Raw genomic sequence first — 20,807 nt, 5'->3', positions numbered from 1 at the left:
TTTTCTTCTCTGTCAATTAACCATGTCCTTTACATGAACAGAATTTTCTTTTTTGAGTTTTATAAGTTGGTCAATTGAAAAGAATTTTTAAACTCATGGCAATTGAACAATTTTGATATCAATTCCTTCATTAGACTATGATTTTTGGCTTTCAGACAACTGAACACTTTAAGACTATTCTAGATATATCTTTGAAGTCTTTGTGCAGTCTGAGTTCCTCTGCTTAATTACTAAGCAATCCTTTACACCGGAGATCCCCAATCTCCAGGATCTAATGTTTGATGATCTGAAGTAGAGCTCATGCAATAATAATAAAGTGCACAATATATGTAATGTACTTGAATCATCCCAAAACCATCCCACCCTCCACCCCCCAACCCAATCTGTGGAAAAATTGTCTTCCCTGAGATTGGTCCCTGGTGCCAAAAAAGTTGGTGACTCCAATTAACGTATAAAGTTCAGACTCCAGTTAAGAAACAACAGATGACTTCCCAAACTGGCTTAAATCTCAACATTCAAAAAACTAAGATCATGGCATCTGGTCCCATCACTTCATGGCAAATAGACGGGGGAACAATGGAAACAACGAGAGACTTTATTTTTTTGGACTCCAAAATCACTGCAGATGGTGACGTCATCCATGAAATTAAAAGACACTTGCTTCTTGGAAGAAAAGCTATGACCAACCTAAAAAGCAGAGACAGTACTTTGCCAACAAAGGTCCATATAGTCAAAGCTATGGTTTTCCCAGTAGTCATGTATGGAGTTGGACCATAAAGAAAGCTGAGCGCTAAAGAATTGATGCTTTTGAACTGTGGTGTTGGAGAAGACTCTTGAGAGTCCCTTGGACTGCAAGGAGATCCAACCAGTCAATCCTGAAGGAAATCAGTCCTGAATATTCATTGGAAGGACTGATGCTGAAGTTGAAGCTCCAATACTTTGGCCACCTCATGCGAGGAACTGACTCACTGGAAAAGGCCCTGATGCTGGGAAAGACTGAAGGCAGGAGAAGCGGGCAACAGAGGATAAGATGGTTGGATGGCACCATCAACTCAATAGAAATGAGTTTAAGCGAACTCCAGGAGATAGTGAAGGACAGGGAAGCCTGGTGTGCTGCAGTCCATGGGTCATAAAGAGTTGGACATGACTGAGCAACTGAACAACAACAAAAAGAACAAAATCTGTACACTGGTATATCATAAGACTAACTTGGATTCCTGTAGCTCTTTTCATACCAAAGTGACTTCAGAACATAATGAAAAATGAAGAGTTTACTGATGTGTGTTCCCAAGGGAATTCATCTGGCACAGTTTGCCTCAACTGTGAATTCATCTAATTCTGATATGTCAACTAAATCCTCTCAGTAACTCTTTAGTAACTAAATCTTACTATCTTCATTTCTCAAAGTCTATGCTGGTTACTAATGCTGAGAGTGTCCTCAAGACCTAATAACAATAAAACTGACCTATAGTAAGTGATTATATTTATGAGCATACAAATCTTCTCATCATCCACCAACACTATCTTCCCCATTGAGGTATTAACTTTTGTTGACAATCTTCAATTATATAAATGGTGATCATTAATGAATTTCTTAATTAGTTTCTTTCAAATGTTTTTTATATTTCCTGGAAGGCATAACACTTAAATGATGCTACACAACTAAACTTTTTTAATAGCACTTTTGGAAATCCACTTTTGGAAATCCGTTCTTAAAAAAAAAAGCAACTGTATATTGGTCTTCTAAAGACAATTTTCCACTTGTATCCAACATAACCTTTTCTATCTACAGATCTAAAGATAAAATGTAAATATGCCAAAATGGGAATTCCAAAAAGTGACTTTTGGCAAACTAAAAGTAGAGTTATTTAAGTCAGATTGCCACGCCACCCACCCCCAACCCACGGATAGAGTTGGGATTGGAAATGAGTTACACAGGAAGACCCTCACCCTGACAATGGATCACCCAGTAACTCCCAATGGGGAGAGGGAACAGTGCCACTTGGGATGGGCCACAAACACCAGCAGCACCATTCAGTAACTGCAGCACCTAGAAACACCCCCTCACATTTCCACCACCTCCAAGTGGTGGAGTATTAAGCTGAGAGCAACACTTGCACCATTTTTATTGAGAATGGTGAAATGCACAGGTGTTAGGATAGATGGCTCTAGTGGTAAAGAATCCACCTGCCAATGCAGGGGATGCAAGAGACACGGTTCAATCCCTGGGTTGGAAAGATCCCCTAGAGTAGGAAATGGCAACCCAATCTAGTATTCTTGCCTGAAAAATTCTGTGGACAGAGGAGCCTGGAGGGCTACAGTTCATGGGGTTGCAGAGTCGGATTTGACTGAGCACTCACCCACAAGCACATAGAACTGTATAACAAATTATCTCAGAATATTAGACACATTGGTCAAATAAATGGAAGACTAAATATTGAATCTGAAAGAAGGCAGGTTAATAGAAAACAGTATAAATAGAATTGGTAACATGTCAGGCTTAGGAAAACTTGGGTCTATATTGCTTATTATTTCCAACTATCTATAAATTCACAGTGATGTACTCTCTTAGAAAGGAAAGTTTTCCTCTGGTCAGTTAACCGATTCCAAGGATACTTTGAAAATCATGACCAGACTTATCATAAACCTGGTTTCTCACCTACTAATAAAACCTCACCCAGGAAAAGCAGATGTATATTCCGATGTTTCACAAGGCAGGAGAACTGAGGGAATCTGCGAGGGGATGCCATTTCTAATATAACCGCTGCTGTGAAATATTCTGTGGGATACCCTCAGCCCATCAACTCTTGGTATATTCAGGAATCACGTATTTGACCAGAAAACCAGAAGGGGGCTATAGTCAATTCTCTTTCCATTTCACAAGTCAAGTAGCCACAGGAGATATACATTGAAACAAGCCATCTCACCTCAACAGTTGGACTCAAAGGAAAACATATTCAAAATCTACCCAAGGAGGCATGACACATTTTGCTAAAACTTACTGACACCTCACAGAGACCGCAATGAACAAGGGTTATTTTTGTAAATATAACCAGATAGCAAAATGTTTTGATGTACTTTAGCATATTTCACTGAGAAAACGTGTAAGAAAGCAGGGGTACTGTCCTTTAGTTCAAATAAGAATCTGAGAATATATAATAAAACACTATCTCTCTCCATCCCTTTTTCCTGGCTCTCAGAACCCCAATCCACCCAGGCTCTTATTTCACACACCATCTACGCTGAACTTTCAATTTCTTGAGTCTTCCACATTTTCTCTCTCACCTCATAGCCCTTTACATGCTATTTTCACTGTCTGTAACACACTTTCCTCTCCTCGTTGCCTGCATAATTCCTTCTTTTCAAGTCTTACATTAAATATCACTTCCTCTAGGAACGCTTCCAAGATCCTTCCATGCTAGGTACCTGTGAGGCTTGGGGGTAGGTGTCAGTAAGCAGCATCCTCGTTCCCCAACAAGAATGGAATTAAGTAACAGGTTAAGAGCTCAAGCAGATGGGAGACCAAAAAACACCTCCCTTTTTGCTCCTGAAAGCTGGGTTGGAGAGCCCAACTTTCATCTGCAGACATGAGCTTGCTGAGATTTCAATGCTGAGTTAGACACATAGCCACCAGTCATGGAGATAACTGGACAATTTCAGAACTCCCCAAGGGGGTTCAATCCTATGAAATTTATAGCACCAAGGGTCACAGAATGTGTGCTTTCTGAAAGCAGGTTGAGCTGCAGAGAATTCGAATAAGGGAGAGAGATGAAGCTATGAATTTTCCAAAGAACAGTTGGAAGGAAAGCCGAGAATGTTACTTCCCAGCAAGAAAGCCAAGGGTGATGGAATTGGAACCTGTGAGTTAACTCTCACCTTGTGAAAAAAGGGGGAATAAAGATTCTTCTTCAAGAAAATGTCCTGCTGGAGCAGTCCCTCTCAGAGCTCTCAGTCACAATGGATAAGAGAGTGTCTTCTGTTGCCTGTTTCCCCTGCTGGACCTTCAGCCCCACAAAGTCAAGAAGGACCAGTGGCCTCAGGCCCTGGCACAGAGCAGGCAATTAACATACACGTGCGCACACACCAAAGAAATTAATCTGTCAACTAATAACACATTCTTCTGTTTATCCCAAAGGAAACCTTCCACTGCTAATGCTAAGACGGAAAAAGTTACATGGACAAGGACTGCATACAGTGCTATGCCCCCTAGCACTCTTCAAACATGCTGGTGGGGATAATCTAAGACCTAAAAACCCTGTTGAAAAGACAAGACTTAGCTGAATCTTATTTTCTGGGAAGAGTGCTGAGTCTCAGATTGGTTACATTCTTGATTTGTGACTGAGATACAGGATGAAGCAGAAGTGGAGAAGTGGGTGGGGGGGAATGCGGGCAGTACGGAAAAAGGATTGATCTCAAAGGCATAAAATATATGGTAGCAGAGACAGCACTGATTCTCAATATTTTATTTTTAAATATCCCAAATCATTTAAAAATTGTTGGCAGGAAGACTATTTCTATTTGGCAGTTCATGCAAATGCACACACACATTCCCAGGCTACCTGTTCTCAGCTCTCCAGGAGCAACAGAACAGCTTCAAAAGCAGCTGGTCAATCGGAAGGGAGTAGAAAACAGCAAGAATTGGTGAAGGTGTAGAGAACTCTCATAACTGCTGGTGGAAATGCAAAATAGCGCAGTGCAGGCAAGCTGGAAGTTCCTCAAAAGTTATACACAGTGTTATACATGACTCAGAAATCTCACTCTCAGGTATACACCTACAAGAACTGAAACTATATTTCCACACCAAAAAAACTTGCAAATTAAAGTTTAGAGCAGTAATACTCATAAAAGCTGAAGACTGGCAACAACCCAACTGTTCATCAACGAGTGGATAAACAAAATGTGGTATGTCCATAAAACAGAATATTGTTCAACAATAAGAAATGAAGCATTGATACATGTTACAACTTGGATAAAGCTTGAAAAGATTATGCTAAGTGAAAGAAACCAGTCACAAAGGACCACACAGTATATGATTCTATTTACAGAAAATGACCAGAACAGGCAAAGTCATAGAAACAGAGTAGATTAGTGGCTCCCTGGGGAGAAGGCAATGGCAACCCACTCCAGTACTCTTGCCTGGAAAATCCCATGGACGGAGGAGCCTGGTGGGCAGCAGTCCATGGGGTCGCTAGGAGTCGGACACGACTGAGCGACTTCACTTTCACTTTTCACTTTCATGCATTGGAGAAGGAAATGGCAACCCACTCCAGTGTTCTTGCCTGGAGAATCCCAGGGACGGGGGAGCCTGGTGGGCTGCCGTCTATGGGGTCGCACAGAGTTGGATACGACTGAAGTGACTTAGCAGTAGCAGGGGATAGTACGGTTGAGGGGAAGTGAAGCGACTTAGCAGTAGCAGGGGATAGTACGGTTGAGGGGAAGTGACAAGTGATGACTAATGGGTAAAGGAGTTGCTTTAGGGGTGAGAAAAATGTTCTAAAATGTACTGACGGGGACATCATTTTGTGAATATACCAAAAGTCAGTGAATTATACACTTTACACAGGTGAATTACCGGGCTCGCCAAAAAGTTCATTCAGGTTTTTCTCTAGGATCTTACGGAAAAACCCAAACGAACTTTTTGGCCAACCCAATATATGGTATGTCAATTTTATCTCCACAAAGCTGTTACTAAAAATGGGGTGGGAGGTGGGGAATGTGTGCAGAGAGTACGGGCCTGGGACCTCCAGAAACCACTACACCCTGAAATTGGAATGCTCTTGCAGCTCGACTATACACTATTAAGAGTATGAGGCACTGCTCAGGGCCCACATTCTTTAAAGATTCACGTGGTCGATCTCCCATCCAGGCTTGCTTTATTTATGAGATGATAAGGTTGCTGTAAGCAATTCTGAAAGCAACCTATTTGGTATCACTTTTAAATACATCAAATGAGTGACTCATCAGAAGATGCAAAGGAAACTAGCTCACAATGATAGGCTCTGATGCGATGCTTTCCATCAGATACAGGCAGAATGGCCTGCAAGTCAGGATCAACACTGGTGCACTCACAGCAGGCAGATCAGCTTTCAAAAAAAAAGGAAAAACCTGGGATATTTGCCTGGGATGATGTGCCCAAAACACACCTGAATTATCTTCCATCCTTCTTGCTATACTAGGATGTGGGGTATGAAGCACCCATGAATAGGCAGCAGTCTTTAAAAAAAAAAGTTGTCTTCTTTAATCTGTGTGTAACAACACATCAGAAAGATGGCATTATCCCCATCTACGGCATTTTACAGGCAAGGAAATAAGCCCAAATTCCAGCAGAAAGCATCTCAAAGGAAGTTACCCTACATTGCAGCATGCTCCGCCTCCCCACGTGGCCATCCTCTTCTGTGCATGGGCATAGGCAGAACTGCTCCTGCGACTACTCAAGAGAACCCTGGGCAGAGGTTCCCAATGGCTCTGAGCCCACCTCCCTTGCCCCAGGACACCTTTGGCAGTTGGATGGATTTGTGGGCTAAGTCCCTGAAGTCAAGAGTAGACAAAAATCCATCCATCACTCGCCAGGACAGATACAAACCTCAAGATAATTTGTTTTCCAATGGTTTTGGCTTAAAGTTCTGGTTTGGCATTGGTTTTTTAACAACTAACAGCTGTAGGCAATTTTCACACAGAATAAAGACATCAATAAGGCTGAGAGTGGAATTTTCTCCCTTATGAATACAGAACAATGAGCTGTCTTCAAGATGAACATGGAGCTGCCACCACACAGGCTCTGGCTTGGGTCTCATTTGGGGAGGCTGACAGAATATAATTGAAGGACCACAGAGGTGGGTGCTCTGAGGGGACTAGCTCTCCACCAGCTTCTCTACCACTGAAGAGGCCTTTGTCTATCAGCAACATCTGTCTCCTTTGGTTGACTTTGGTTTTAAAATACTTCAACTGGGAAATAATGCCAAGCCCATCAATGCATCATTATTGCCTTTCATGACAGCCATCATGATACATGATTCACTGCCCAACCCTGGGAAAGGACGGTGTCCCTCCACCCATCCCAATGACCTCAGGCTCGGCCATGTGATTTGTGGTGCCAGTCCCTACAGAAGGATGACACGTCCTTGCCCCTGTGAATTCGGGAGGGGTAATGTGATCTGTGTAGGCCAAAGGAACACGTGCTGAAGTGACACGTGTCATTTCCAAGCATAAGCTTAGAGCCTGAGAAGTTCACCATGGCTCTCTTTCCTCTGCCACCAGGCCTGGGCCTTGATCTTGAGTAGATGATGGCACAGTGCAGAACCACAGCTGATCCACAGCAGACATGCAGCATCAATAACAGAGAGGCCACTGAGGTTTTGCTATCAGAGGATAAACTAGCTGCAGATGACCAAGACAGCTGAACCCTTCCACTTCTCTTTTCACTTTCAGTCCCTCCTGACCACTCACCTCTGCCAAGAGGTCTTCGCTGACCACCCTCCTCATCCATCATATATCCCACAACAGTCACACACAACCTATGCAGAGGTGTGTGTGGTTCTTGCCTTGGTGCATTAAACCTCTCAATTAAACTATGGAAACTGGCAGCAATTTGGGAGCAGGTTCTAATTTTCCATTTTGAACCTCCTCACTAACATCTAGAACAGAGTTCTGCATGCGGTGAAAATGGGAGAGGGTAGAGATTCCTGAAACACTGCAAAATATTCAACATCCTCAACTGTAAACATGCTGCCAGGCATCACCTCTTTCTTTTCCCAACCAAGTTTCATTGGTAATCAACTCATTAATCCACTCAGGAGGCCAGAACTCCAACATCAGTTTCATAGTATTAACACTCGCCCTTCTTGGTTTATCTCATAAGAGAAGCTTATAGGTGAATTTTGGTTCATCAAAGCTGGAGTGATGCAAGAGTTCAGGTACTATCCCTGGAGGGCAGTGACACAGCCTACAATGTAAAACACGTAAAATGATAGCAGTCCCTAGTATCTGCTGAACAATATAAATGGTCTGATTGGAACTAACTCCATTACAAAATGTCAGATGAGATCAAAGAAGGATAGAGTCTCATGTAATATTCATTGAGTACCTAGGAAGGGGCAGGCACTGGGCCATTTCCACTTTGCGTGAGTCTCATTTAAACATTATATCAAACTTAGCAAGTGTTTTTCCCTTCCACTTTCCAGAATATAGGCTCAGAAAAGTCATAAGCTTTTTCCCTGCTGATACAGATAATAAAGTAATATGAACCAAAGTCTTCCTGATGTCCACGCCAGTGCCCTTGACCATACCATAATATCCTCTGAAACGCAGACTGGAAAGAAACACTACTTTGCAGATGCTTGCGAAGCTAAGTTGCAGAGAGCACCTATATCTCTTGATGAGTGGGCCCTACATAGATAGGTCTCTCACTTCAGTATAGTGGATTTTAAAATATGATAGCATCTATAAAAAGTTTCCCACAACAGTTATTATTGCAATCCTATCATTAGGCTAAATAATGATACTCTACTTAAGTAATAATGTCTTTCATCCAAGGATCAAGGACATGAGAGACACTGTGACTAATTTTTTAAGACACTAATACTACACACTGGGAGTGGTAGGAAGCATGAGGGAATCCCAGGAGGTGTCAGATGAAGGAAATATTTGTGCACACAAGCATCTCAGGCTGGGACAGGAGGAACTAGAAAGGGCAACTCAGGATGCAGTAGGGCTGCATATTTGAAGAATTAAAGATCTAAATCTCTCCATTTAAGCACCAGCAAACCCTCTGAGGTAGTGATGCTACCCTTTTCTTTCTCCTCTACAGACTCAGTGCTGACAGTAGAGGTGCAGATGGGGGCCCTTTCACCAAAGATAAGGCAAGACTGTGTCTAACCAAACCGTTCACATCCTCTCCCCTTCCTCCGGCTCCCAACCACCCCCCATCCCTGGGATGAAGTCTGAGACTCACCACGAGTTCACTGAACATGACGTCCAGCTCCTCCACAGGGGGCATGGGTAACGCAGGCTCCATGGTCTGAAGCGCAAAGTTGCTATCATTTCGCAGCCGATACGTGATTTCTGGGTGATCATTGTTTCGGAAACAGCAGAAGATGAATGAAATCCCCCGTCCACCTCTCTTCCTTGGGGCCATAGCTGAATTCTGTTTTATTTCTTGACTGATTAAACTCTGTGAAAAGAGGACATAACAGAGTTAAGAATACAAAACTGGATTTTATATATATATATATACATTTCAAGACAGACCAATTCACCAAAGTGCCGCAGGTACTGAAGGCAGTGTCAAAAGGAGCTGATAGCTGGAGACAACATCCGCAAGACATAGAGGACAAGCCCAAGAGGGTCTGGGGGCCAGCTGAGCAGGGAGCGCATGTCCTTCTGGTCATATGTTGAATGTTTCCTATGACCCACTGCTGAGCAAAGAGTACCACCCCAGACACCCTACGCCCCAGCACTTGCTCCAATCACACTGGGTCCTGACCACGCTTTGTACATCACCCACTCTTTCTTGCCAACCCATACTGGTATTGTTAACCCCTTCAGGAATGACCTTCTCTTCCTTGCCACCTAGAAGATTTCTTACTCATCCTCTAGGCTTTGATTGCAATTTCTCCTTTACCATCCTCAAGTAGAATTAATACTATATATGCTAAGGCACATCTATCTATTCCAACTCTTGTCACAGTCTAAGTTCCTCAGCAGTGTGTCTTCATGTTAGGCCAGGATAACTAAAAGCAGGAGGGAGGGACTCTGTATCAAGCAAGCTGGGGGCCCTAGTGCTCCATGCAGCACCAGGAAGACAGAAGGCACTTGGTTAATGTTTATTGTGTTGAATAAATTCACAACAAATGGGGAGTGACTTAACATGAGCTAGGAGGGTCAGAGATTTCCAAACAGAAAAGATCAAATAAGTTCATAGAATGAGAGATGGCTGACTAAATAATAGCATACTCACATAAGAGAATCTAACACACTCACTAAAAAGAACGAGGCACCTGTGCACATAGGTAAGGGAAAAAAAATGCTCAAGATGCTGTGTGATGTGTATACTATATACTACAGGACTGCATATTTTAAAGCACTTATAAATACATGTAAGAAACGTTATCAGCAGTAACCTCCAAAATAAAAAGAGGGGATTGGAGAACTACTTTTCACTTCATATCCTTTCAAATTTGAATTTTTACCATAAAAACACTGCAGAATTTTAATCACTGCACCGTCTTTTTTAAGTCACAATTATGTGTATGATCCTAGAAAAATTTCCAAGTTATATTGTTAAGTGAAAAAAAGCAACTCAAAGAATAATGTGTAAAACACGTCCCATAATGTCTTTTTAAAACGATCTTACACAAAAACCTAAATAATTTACATGTAAATACATAGCAAAGGCCTGGAAAAATACACAGTAATTTCCTAACTCTGAGAGATGAGAGGGATGGGGAATAAGCAAGAATGGAAACATACTTTCTGTGAGATATATATACATATATATATGTGTGTGTGTATATATATACACATTTATGATGAGAGCATATTCATGTTTAACTCCTGTAGATTTTTAATTTTTAAAGAGAGATGGGGTTGAAAGGGGAAAAAAAAGGTGGACTATGAATTGACCCTTGGTGAGCTGGAAGGGCAGAGGAGGAGAGCTACATCTGTGCTGGGAAGATGTGGGCAACACAGGCATGGAGTCCAGGGAGGAGCCACAGGGAGTGAGAGCACAGAGGAGGGCTGGTGTGGAGAAGCTGCAGCCCAGGCTGAGAGTCTGGATTTACCCCATGAGCAATTTCAAGTCATACTTAAATGCCCCACCTGCCCTACTCTACCTTCGTGTAAAAAAAAAAAAAAAAAGTAGAGAGAGCAGATGTGGTTGGGTCTTGATGACTCTCATAGTTCAGAGCTGTGGGCAGGTGACCTTGCTGGAGAAGCTACAGTGACCGCTGAGCACCAGAGAGTGCACTGCAGATCATCAGACAATGTACTCACGTCCCCGACCAGAAAGAAATTCAGCATTGCTGAGACACAGAGCAGGCACTTCTCGAGATGGAAGAGAAAACCTGAGGGTGAGACAGAGGCCAGCAACTATCCTCTCAAATGATTTCTAGGGGCAGCTCCATAGCAACAGGATCAGAGCTGTGTCACGACGCCCCCCACTCCAGACTGAATTTAAAACCAATGGGAAGAAGCTATAAGGAGACATAAGGAAGAATTTTCCAAAGTCTATGGTTGCAGTAGGATGGAAGTGAGGAGTCCCTGGCTCCACTGTCTTCAGACTAGAGTTCAGTTCAGTTCAGTCACTCAGTCGTGTCCGACTCTATGCGACCCCATGAACAGCAGCACGACAGGCCTTCTTGTCCATCACCAACTCCCGGAGTCCACCCAAACCCATGTCCATTGAGTCCATGATGCCATCCAACCATCTCATCCTCTATCATCCCCTTCTCCTCCTGCCCTCAATCTTTCCCAGCATCAGGGTCTTTGCAAATGAGTCAGCTCTTCACATCAGGTGGCCAAAATATTGGAGTTTCAGCTTTAAAATCAGTCCTGCCAATGAACACCCAGGACTGATCTCCTTTACGATGGACTGGTTGGATCTCCCTGCAGTCCAAGGGACTCTCAAGAATCTTCTCCAACACCACAGTTCAAAAGCATCAATTCTTCGGTGCTCAGCCTTCTTTATAGTCCAACTCTCACATCCATACATGACCACTAGAAAAACCATAGCCTTGACTAAACGGACCTTTGTTGGCAAAGTAATGTCTCTGCTTTTTAATACGCTATCTATGTTGGTCCTAACTTTCCTTCCAAGGAGGAAGCGTCTTTTAATTTCATGGCTGCAATCACTATCTGCAGTGATTTTTGGTGTCCAGAAAAATAAAGTCAGCCACTGTTTCTACCATTTCCCCATCTATTTCCCATGGAGTGATGGGACCAGATGCCATGATCTTCGTTTTCTGAATGTTGAGCTTTAGGCCAACTTTTTCACTCTCCTCTTTCACTTTCATCAAGAGGCTTTTTAGTTCCTCTTCAGTTTCTGCCATCACAGTGGTATCATCTGCATATCTGAGATTATTGATATCTCTCCTGGCAATCTTGATTCCAGCTTGTGCTTCTTCCAGCCCAGCGTTTCTCATGATGTACTCTGCATATAAGTTAAATAAGCAGGGTGATAATATACAGCCTTGACGTACTCCTTTTCCTGTTTGGACTAGAGTTACCTGTTAGAAATGCCTAAAGGTAAGGTATCCCAACTCTCAGATGGGAGAGGGGAGCAAAATCAGAGATTTTCAGTAGGTATTGATTTGAGCTTCTCACTCCAGCTTCAGTTTCAGCAGTTCTGCTTTTATCCTTTTGGATATTGACATATTATCTTATAAAAAAATCCTGTGGCTACTCACTGCAATTATAAGAACATGCAAAGGCCACACAGCAGCCTCCAAGGGGCATTACAATCTGGCGTCTGACTACCCCTACCCCCACCCCATCTTGTAGAGCTTTTCGCAGGAGTCATTGCCCTTCAACTATACTGGCCATGCTGACTCCTGCCTCAGGGCCTTTGCATCAGCCACGCCCTTGATCCACATCCTTGACAAGCATGTTCTGGCCACACCTGTGCATGGCTGATTCTTCTCATCATTAAGGCCTCAGAGTGAATTTCACTTTCGCAGGAAGCCAACCCAACCACTGTATCTGCCACAGTCCTGTGCAATGCTCCCATCACTCTCTATCTCTTTAGCCTGTCTGAAGATCTTCAGGGCAAGTATCACCATTTTAAATTATCCTATGTGGTTATTTCATGGGGCAGGGGCCTTGCACATATTGTTCACTGCTGTGCCCTCAGTACATAATACTACATGGGACACATGTATATGTCTCACATATTTAACTAGAAGAACAGTCAACTTTTACATAAAATTTCATTTAAACAAAGGATATTATTTTTTTTTTAATGTTTAAACTATGAGACATGGGGATGCAAGTCAAGGAGTCCTGAAGCTTTATCTGTAAGATTTAAATTAAAAAAAAAAACAACAATGTATCCATAATTTGCACAATTAAAAGTATACACACAAAGACCAGAAGCAAGTGTGCTGACATTTAACAATGGTTAATTTTGCATAATGAAGAAAGGGATGAACTTTGAACTTTGTTCTTATCCAACTTATGGACTTATGGTGTCTCTTCTAAATTACAGAATCCAATTTCAGAATCTGTCACCAGTGTATCTTGATTGCATAATTAACACAATGAGGCAAACTTGGGTGAAAATTCTCATCAATAACTATGATTTGTAAACACTTCTAGAGAAAAACCCTCCACTCACTTTAAGGGATAGTGGCACCCAAAAGCTAACTAACAACTGGAAGTCTCTGAGTTCGGAAGGGAGAAAAGAGCAAAGACTCTGTCACAGAGGCTATATGATGACTTAATAAAGTCTTCACCAAGATACCTAATATTTCATTCTGTTGAAGCAGACATCTCCTGGCTTAGGGAGTACCTGTACAAGGTCCTATGAGCCATGCGTAGTACCTTGGATTCCCTTGGTAAACGTGTATTCAGTTCAGTTCAGTTGCTCAGTCGTGTCCGGCTCTTTGCGACCCCAATGAAAGGCAGAACGTCAGACCTCCCTGTCCATCACCAACTCCCTGGGTTCACTCAAACTCACATCCATCGAGTCGGTGATGCCATCCAGCCATCTCATCTTCTGTCATCCCCTTTTCCTCCTGTCCCCAATCCCTCCCAGCATCAGAGTCTTTTCCAATGAGTCAACTCTTCGCATGAGGTAGCCAAAGTATTGGAGTTTCAGCTTTAGCATGAATCCTTCCAAAGAATATCCAAGGTTGATCTCCTTTAGAATGGACTGGTTGGATCTCCTTGCAGTCCAAGGGACTCTCAAGACTCTTCTCTAACACCACAGTTCAAAAGCATCAATTCTTCGGCACTCAGCTTTCCTCACAGTCCAACTCTCACATTCATACACGATTCCTGGAAAAACCATAGCCTTGACTAGATGGACCTTTGTTGGCAAAGTAATGTCTCTGCTTTTCAATATGCCTTCAAGGTTGGTCATAACCTTTATTCCAAAGAGTAAGCGTCTTTTAATTTCATGGCTGCAGTCACCATCTGCAGTGATTTGGGAGCCCAGAAAAATAAAGTCTGACACTGTTTCCACTGTTTCCCCATCTATTTCCCATGGAGTGATGGGACCAGATGCCATGATCTTCATTTTCTGAATGTTGAGCTTTAGGCCAACTTTTCCATTCTCCTCTTTCACTTTCATCAAGAGGCTTTTTAGTTCCTCTTCACTTTCTGCCATATGGGTGCTGTCATCTGCATATCTGAGGTTAGTGATATTTCTCCCAACAATCTTGATTCCAGCTTGTGCTTCTTCCAGTCCAGCGTTTCTCATGATGTACTCTGCATAGAAGTTAAATGAGCAGGGTGACAATATACAGCCTTGATGTACTCCTTTTCCTATTTGGAACCAGTCTGTTGTTCCATGTCCAGTTCTAACTGTTGCTTCCTGACGTGCATATAGGTTTCTCAAGAGGCAGGTCAGGTGGTTTGGTATTCCCATCTCTTTCAGAATTTTCCACAGTTTATTGTGATCCACACAGTCAAAGGCTTTGGCATAGTCAATAAAGCAGAAATAGATGTTTCTCTGGAACTCTCTTGCTTTTTCCATGATCCATCGGATGTTGGCAATTTGATCTGTGGTTCCTCTGCCTTTTCTAAAACCAGCTTGAACATCTGGAAATTCATGGTTCACGTATTGCTGAAGCCTGGCTTGGAGAATTAATTGGAGTGCAATTAATTGTGAGTTTAATTAATTGAGTGAGTGGAATTGTGAGGTAGTTTGAGCATTCTTTGGCATTGCCTTTCTTTGGGATTGGAATGAACACTGACCTTTTCCAGTCCTGTGGCCACTGCTGAGTTTTCCAAATTTGCTGGCATACTGAGTGCAGCACTTTCACAGCATCATCTTTCAGGATCTGAAGTAGCTCAACTGGAATGCCATCACCTCCACTAGCTTTGTCTGTAGTGATGCTTTCTAAGGCCCACCTTGACTTCACATTCCAGGATGTCTGGCTCTAGGTGAATGATCATACCATCGTGATTATCTTGGTCATGAAGATCTTTTTTGTACAGTTCTTCTGTGTATTCTTGCCACCTCTTCTTAATATCTTCTGCTTCTGTTAGATCCATACCATTTCTTTCCTTTATTGAGCCCATCTTTGCATGAAATATTCCCTTGGTATCTCTAATTTTCTTAAAGAGATCTCTAGTCTTCCCCATTCTGTTGTTTTCCTCTATTTCTTTGCATTGATCACTGAGGAAGGCTTTCTTATCTCTTCTTGCTATTCTTTGGAACTCTGCATTCAGATGGTTATTTCTTTCCTTTTCTCTTTTGCTTTTCACTTCTCTTCTTTTCACAGCTATTTGTAAGGCCTCTCCAGACAGCCATTTTGCTTTTTTGCATTTCTTTTCCATGGGGATGGTCTCGATCCCTGTCTCCTGTACAATGTCACAATCCTCCATCCATAGTTCATCAGGCACTCTATCTATCAGATCTAGTCCCTTAAAGCTGTTTCTCACTTCCACTGTATAATCATAAGGGATTTGATTTAGGTCATACCTGAATGGTCTAGTGGTTTTCCACTAGTACTAATGTGTATTAGTATCTACTATATACCAGGCATGACAGTAGGTACCTAAGGATACAGAAAGGAAGTGGTGATTAGGAGCTTCTAATCTGGTGGGAGAGAGAGCTTGAGGGTGCTTAGCTGCTCAGTCATGTACAACTCTTTGCAACCCATGGACTACAGCCCACTAGGCTTCTCTGTCCATGGGATTCTCCCGGCAAGAATAGTAGAGTAGGTTGCCATGCCCTCCTCCAGGGGATCTTCCTGACACAGGGATTGAGCCCACATGTCCTGGGTCTCCTGCACTGCAGGAGGATTCTTTACCCATTGAGGAAGCCCCAAGAGACAGTAGTGCGCCAATTAATTATAACAAAATTAATACAACATATCATATAGTACGTGCTATATAATAAAACAGGAATACTGTAGGGGAGAAATTGGTCCCTGATGCTTATGGGGCATTTTGACAGATATTAGAAAGCAAGGCATGAGTTGGAAAGGGGCAAGAAGAACACAGGAAGTGAGGGGTGGTGCACACAGCACAGGTGTAACATCTTCTGAGAGCTGAGCCCTGGAGGGTCTCGTCTCTTTACTCAAAACCTGCCAATGGCTCCCCAACACCATTCCAAATTGCCTTTCAGTGCACCAGCAAATCCAATTCCAACTCACTGCTTCTGTTTTTCGTATGTGCTTAAAAGTATCCTAGGGACTTTCCTGGTGATCCACTGATTAAGACTCCATGCTTCCAACACAGGGGGTGTGGATTTGATCCCTGGTCAGGTGGGCTGCTATCTATGGGGTCACACAGAGTCAGACATGACTGAAGTGACTTAGCAGCAACAGGGAACTAAGATCCCACATGCTAAAAAAAAAAAAAAAAATTAAAACCATAAAAAAATAAGATAAAAAGTATCCTGCAGTTAGCCAACAGACAGCTTTCCATGCCCCATAAATATCTCGCCCTCCCACTGTCTTCTATCCAGGTGGTCCACTCACTTCCTCTGCCCTTCTCTTTGTCAACTGTGTCCCCAGGCTGACAGTACCAGTCCTGAGAGCACTCAATGCAGTAAGCCTCATCCACTGCTGGTGGTAGATGAAATCTGGTTCAACATTTCCAAAGGGCAATTTACCAAGGACTTAAAATGGTCACAATTTTTGACCGAGAGTTTCTACTTCTGGAAATATATCAAGGATATATTTAAAGATACAGTCAAAGGTGTTTTCACAAAAATTATCAAATCATGATCTTTAAGAGCAAATAAACAAGGGCATAGAATAGATGCTAGTGACAGAGAACTATGTAAAGAGTAAATAAGTTATGGTACAACTAGTTGGTAGACCACAGTCCAGTCCTTTGAAACAGAATATTTAATACAAGGATATATCATACAGCACAGGGGATATAGCCAATATTTTATAAAAACTATGAAAGGAATATAATCTATAAAAATTCTGAATCACTGTTATATACCACAACTAATACTGCAAATCTACTATAACTTTAAAAATTAAAAAGTATATTTAATGACATGCAAATACTTAGAATATATGAAATAAAGAATTAGGTAGGCATACACTGTCTCATTTATGTACAAAAAAGAAATATATATATTTAATTATATATATATTCATAAATATATATATTCATAAATATATATATTCATAAATATATATATTCATAAATATATATATATTCACAAATATATATTCATATATATATATATATATATATAAGCACAGGGCAAGGACAAGAGAAATACACCAAAATATGAGCTGCAGTTAGCTCATGTCAGCTGTATGGATTACTTTTAAAAAACCCAAAAAGTCTTGTATTCTCCAGTTGTTCTCACAATTAAGATATACTACTTTCATAACTGATAAAACAGGATAAGATTTTTTTTAAACCACTTTATATGACCATTTATGTGACAGAGGAGGGGAATATGTGAATACAAAAATGTTTCTATCAAAAACTTCTAAGTTATGGTGATCTACATACCAGCTTCTCAAACTATCTGTGGTGAAGGATGGTTTTCTCACCAAACTGTTACAAACATATTTTTGTAAAATATGGTACAATATTTCAGCAATGTCAAATTGCTCTAAGGCTCCCTCAAAGACTCCTTGGAAGGAAAGTTATGACCAACCTAGATAGCATATTCAAAAGCAGAGACATTACTTTGCCAACAAAGGTGCATCTAGTCAAGGCTATGGTTTTTCCTGTGGTCATGTATGGATGTGAGAGTTGGACTGTGAAGAAAGCTGAGTGCTAACGAATTGATGCTTTTGAACTGTGGTGTTGGAGAAGACTCTTGAGGGTCCCTTGGACTGCAAGGAGATCCAACCAGTCCATTCTAAAGGAGATCAGCCCTGGGTGTTCTTTGGAAGGAATGATGCTACAGCTGAAATTCCAATACTTTGGCCACCTGATGCGAAGAGTTGACTCATTGGAAAAGACTCTGATGCTGGGAGGGAATGGGGGCAGGAGGAGAAGGGGACAACAGAGGATGAGACGGCTAGATGGCATCACCGACTCGATGGGTACAAATTTGAGTGAACTCCGGGAGTTGGTGATGGACAGGGAGGCCTGGCATGCTGCAATTCATGGGGTTGCAAAGAGTCGGACACAACTAGCGACTCAACTGAACTCCCTCAAAGTGTGCAATTCTTGCACTTTGTTAACCAGCACGGGTAGGCAGCAATGGCACTGATGTACACCAGGAGATGGGAAATAAGACTTATTAAACTGTTAGTGTTCATGTTTGTCTCTTGTGTGTATCTTCAGGGTAGGAATCACATCCCATTCAAGTGTCCTACATACCCTACCACTCCCAGTCCATAAACTGAAGACTGTTCGGAGGCTCCTGTCCAGGTCTGACTATACACACGTGTGTGTATGAGGGACTGTGGGAGGCAGTGTTCAGGCTATTCAGAGACAAGGTTAAGAAACAAAAGCAGGTGAAGACCAACTCATGAAGGGCCACAGGACCAGGCTCAGCCCTCAAGTTCACTGGCAGGCAGTCTTGCTAACCTACCCATTTGAACACAATCTTGGCCCTGTTAGCATTTTGAGATCTCCATGATGGACAGTCAACAGGTAAGGTAATTTGTGGTCTGGGTCGGTCTTTCTTTCCCCACTGAAAAGTCAACTCCATAGGGGATAGTGCCCATGGTGTGTGCTGCGCCTCACATGGGTAGGAGGGCAACCACTGTATTTGAGAAATGAATACAGAGGGCAGTTACTTTACTTGAGCATTTTACAAGTTGTTTCACTTAAACCTAAATTATGTCAATAATACATTCTGGCGATATTGAAGAGGGGCGCAGAGGAAACATTAAGATCTAAAGAAAAGTCTGTCCAAAGCATTTTTCAAGTAAAAAAAAAAAATGCCAACAGTTCTATAAACAAAAGAATATTAAGGAGTCTTGGCTAGTTTCTAAGATGAGTAATAAGATATAGAGCCTATTACATCTAAGGACTTAGTTGAAGTCATTTTAATAAGGACAAATACTGCCTTTGATAGGTGATTTGTGTTTAAAAGTCTCAGTAAAGCCCAAAGACCAAGTTTTAATGCTGGCTCCTCTGTGGAAAGAAAAAGGGATGAAAGTTAAAAAAAAAATGCCTTTAGGGAGCTTATTTGATTTGAAGAAAGCAGGGGGGAAAAAATCAAGTGAAGTAAAACATAATTACTAATTTTGATTAGTATTATAGGGGATGCCAGAAGAAAATGAAAGAAAATGGTGGTGATGGTGTTGGTGGGAGGGGACAGCTACTTTAGCAACTGTGATCTGAGAGGGGGCATTTAAACTGAGGCCTGATGGATAAATGGGACCAGCTCTGTAATGTGTCAGGGAAGAGGACTCCAGGCTGCAAGAGTGTGAGCAGATACCCAAGGCAGGTGGGACCTTGGCACATTTGAGTCAGGAAGGAAGATAAGTGGGGTGGAGCACAGTGGGTAACAGGAGTGCCGTTGAGAGAGACTAGGCTGCAGGGGGCAGGGGCCCAGACCCTAGGGCTTCGCACAGCGGAGTCAGGGGTCTGGGATTTATTCTCAGCACATCATAAATCCGACTTGTCATTTAGCTCTGCAGTGTCTCCTGGATGTGGTCCAACCTCCTGGGCTGGCCCACAGGACCCTCCATGGCCTGCCATTGCCTCCTCTATTTCTCCCTCTCCTCCCACACTCTGAATGCTGTGCACCCCACGCCCAGCCCACTGTCCACAGCAGCAGTTTCACCTCCAAGCCCATCTCTCCACAGTCCCATTAGCCTAGCTGTTCTCTTCCTTCTTTACCTATTCTCCACTTAACAGTCACGACCTAATCCAGTACTGCTACTTTTATGAGTCTTAAATGTCCCAGAGGCGATCACACATTTCTTTACATACCCCCAGCATCATATACATAGTTGAGTCTTTTTCTGTTGTTGCTTTTTAAAAAAATTCACGTCTGTTTCCCCCATGAAACTATGAGATTCTGAAGACAGGGACCAAGTTTCATTCAGTCCCTGGCACACAGTATATTCGCAATGTTTGTCAAATGCAAAAGCACAAATGCCTAAGTGAACAGATGGTCTCATCTCTGAACTTCAGTAGGGTGCGACTGGGTGTTCTTCCCACAGTTGCCTCTAGATCTGCTTTTCACCACTGCCGAAGTATTGGAAGGCAATCAGATCACCAAGTGCTTTTTAGCTACTTGTCAAGATTTTTTATGCTGACAGTAGCCCCACAAACAGACTTCCTCCTCGTGGGGAGGTGTTTACAGCTTCCTTCGGGTGAGAAATTTCTCTCTGGCTGAACTAGCTGGTACTTGGTTTTTCTCCCCATCCTCAAGTAAGCTCCACTGGAAACAGACCTGCTGATAGAATCTTACAGACATTTTCCACACGCCTTACTTTCAGTGAACTCTTCACCAAAGATGTATGCACTTACTTAGCTCTCATACATGAACCTCCTCAACAGGCTCATCGTGAAGTGTTCAAGAAACAGATGAAATACCCTCAGAGATCAGGGAGGTCACACCTAGTTGGGACATATAGAGAGCGGTGAAGTCGGTCTTTCTGTCTACTGAAGAGAAAATGTGTAGTTAATGAAACCAGGGATCTGTGTTTGTACATCTTGGCCCCCTTTTAATCAGATCAGCCTGAGGGAAAGGACTAATT

General features: G+C 42.3%; 1 protein-coding gene across 4 annotated transcripts in view; it reads right to left on the bottom strand.

Annotated features, from left to right (window-relative positions):
- DAAM1 (dishevelled associated activator of morphogenesis 1) overlaps window positions 1–20,807 on the bottom strand; it is a 182,057-nt gene that overhangs the window by 97,240 nt on the left and 64,010 nt on the right. For all 4 annotated transcript variants that reach the window (XM_069596723.1, XM_069596724.1, XM_069596726.1 and 1 more), the window contains exon 2: window positions 8,951–9,169. In XM_069596723.1, coding sequence (XP_069452824.1) covers window positions 8,951–9,133 — 183 coding nt within the window. In that variant the 5' untranslated portion in view covers window positions 9,134–9,169. The remainder of the gene's footprint in view (window positions 1–8,950; window positions 9,170–20,807) is intronic.

This window comes from Ovis canadensis, chromosome 7, assembly GCF_042477335.2.
Source record: "Ovis canadensis isolate MfBH-ARS-UI-01 breed Bighorn chromosome 7, ARS-UI_OviCan_v2, whole genome shotgun sequence".
Classification (NCBI taxonomy): Eukaryota; Metazoa; Chordata; class Mammalia; order Artiodactyla; family Bovidae; genus Ovis; species Ovis canadensis.
Note: the sequence above shows the minus strand (reverse complement) of the source record. Positions and strands in the feature narration are given on the sequence as shown.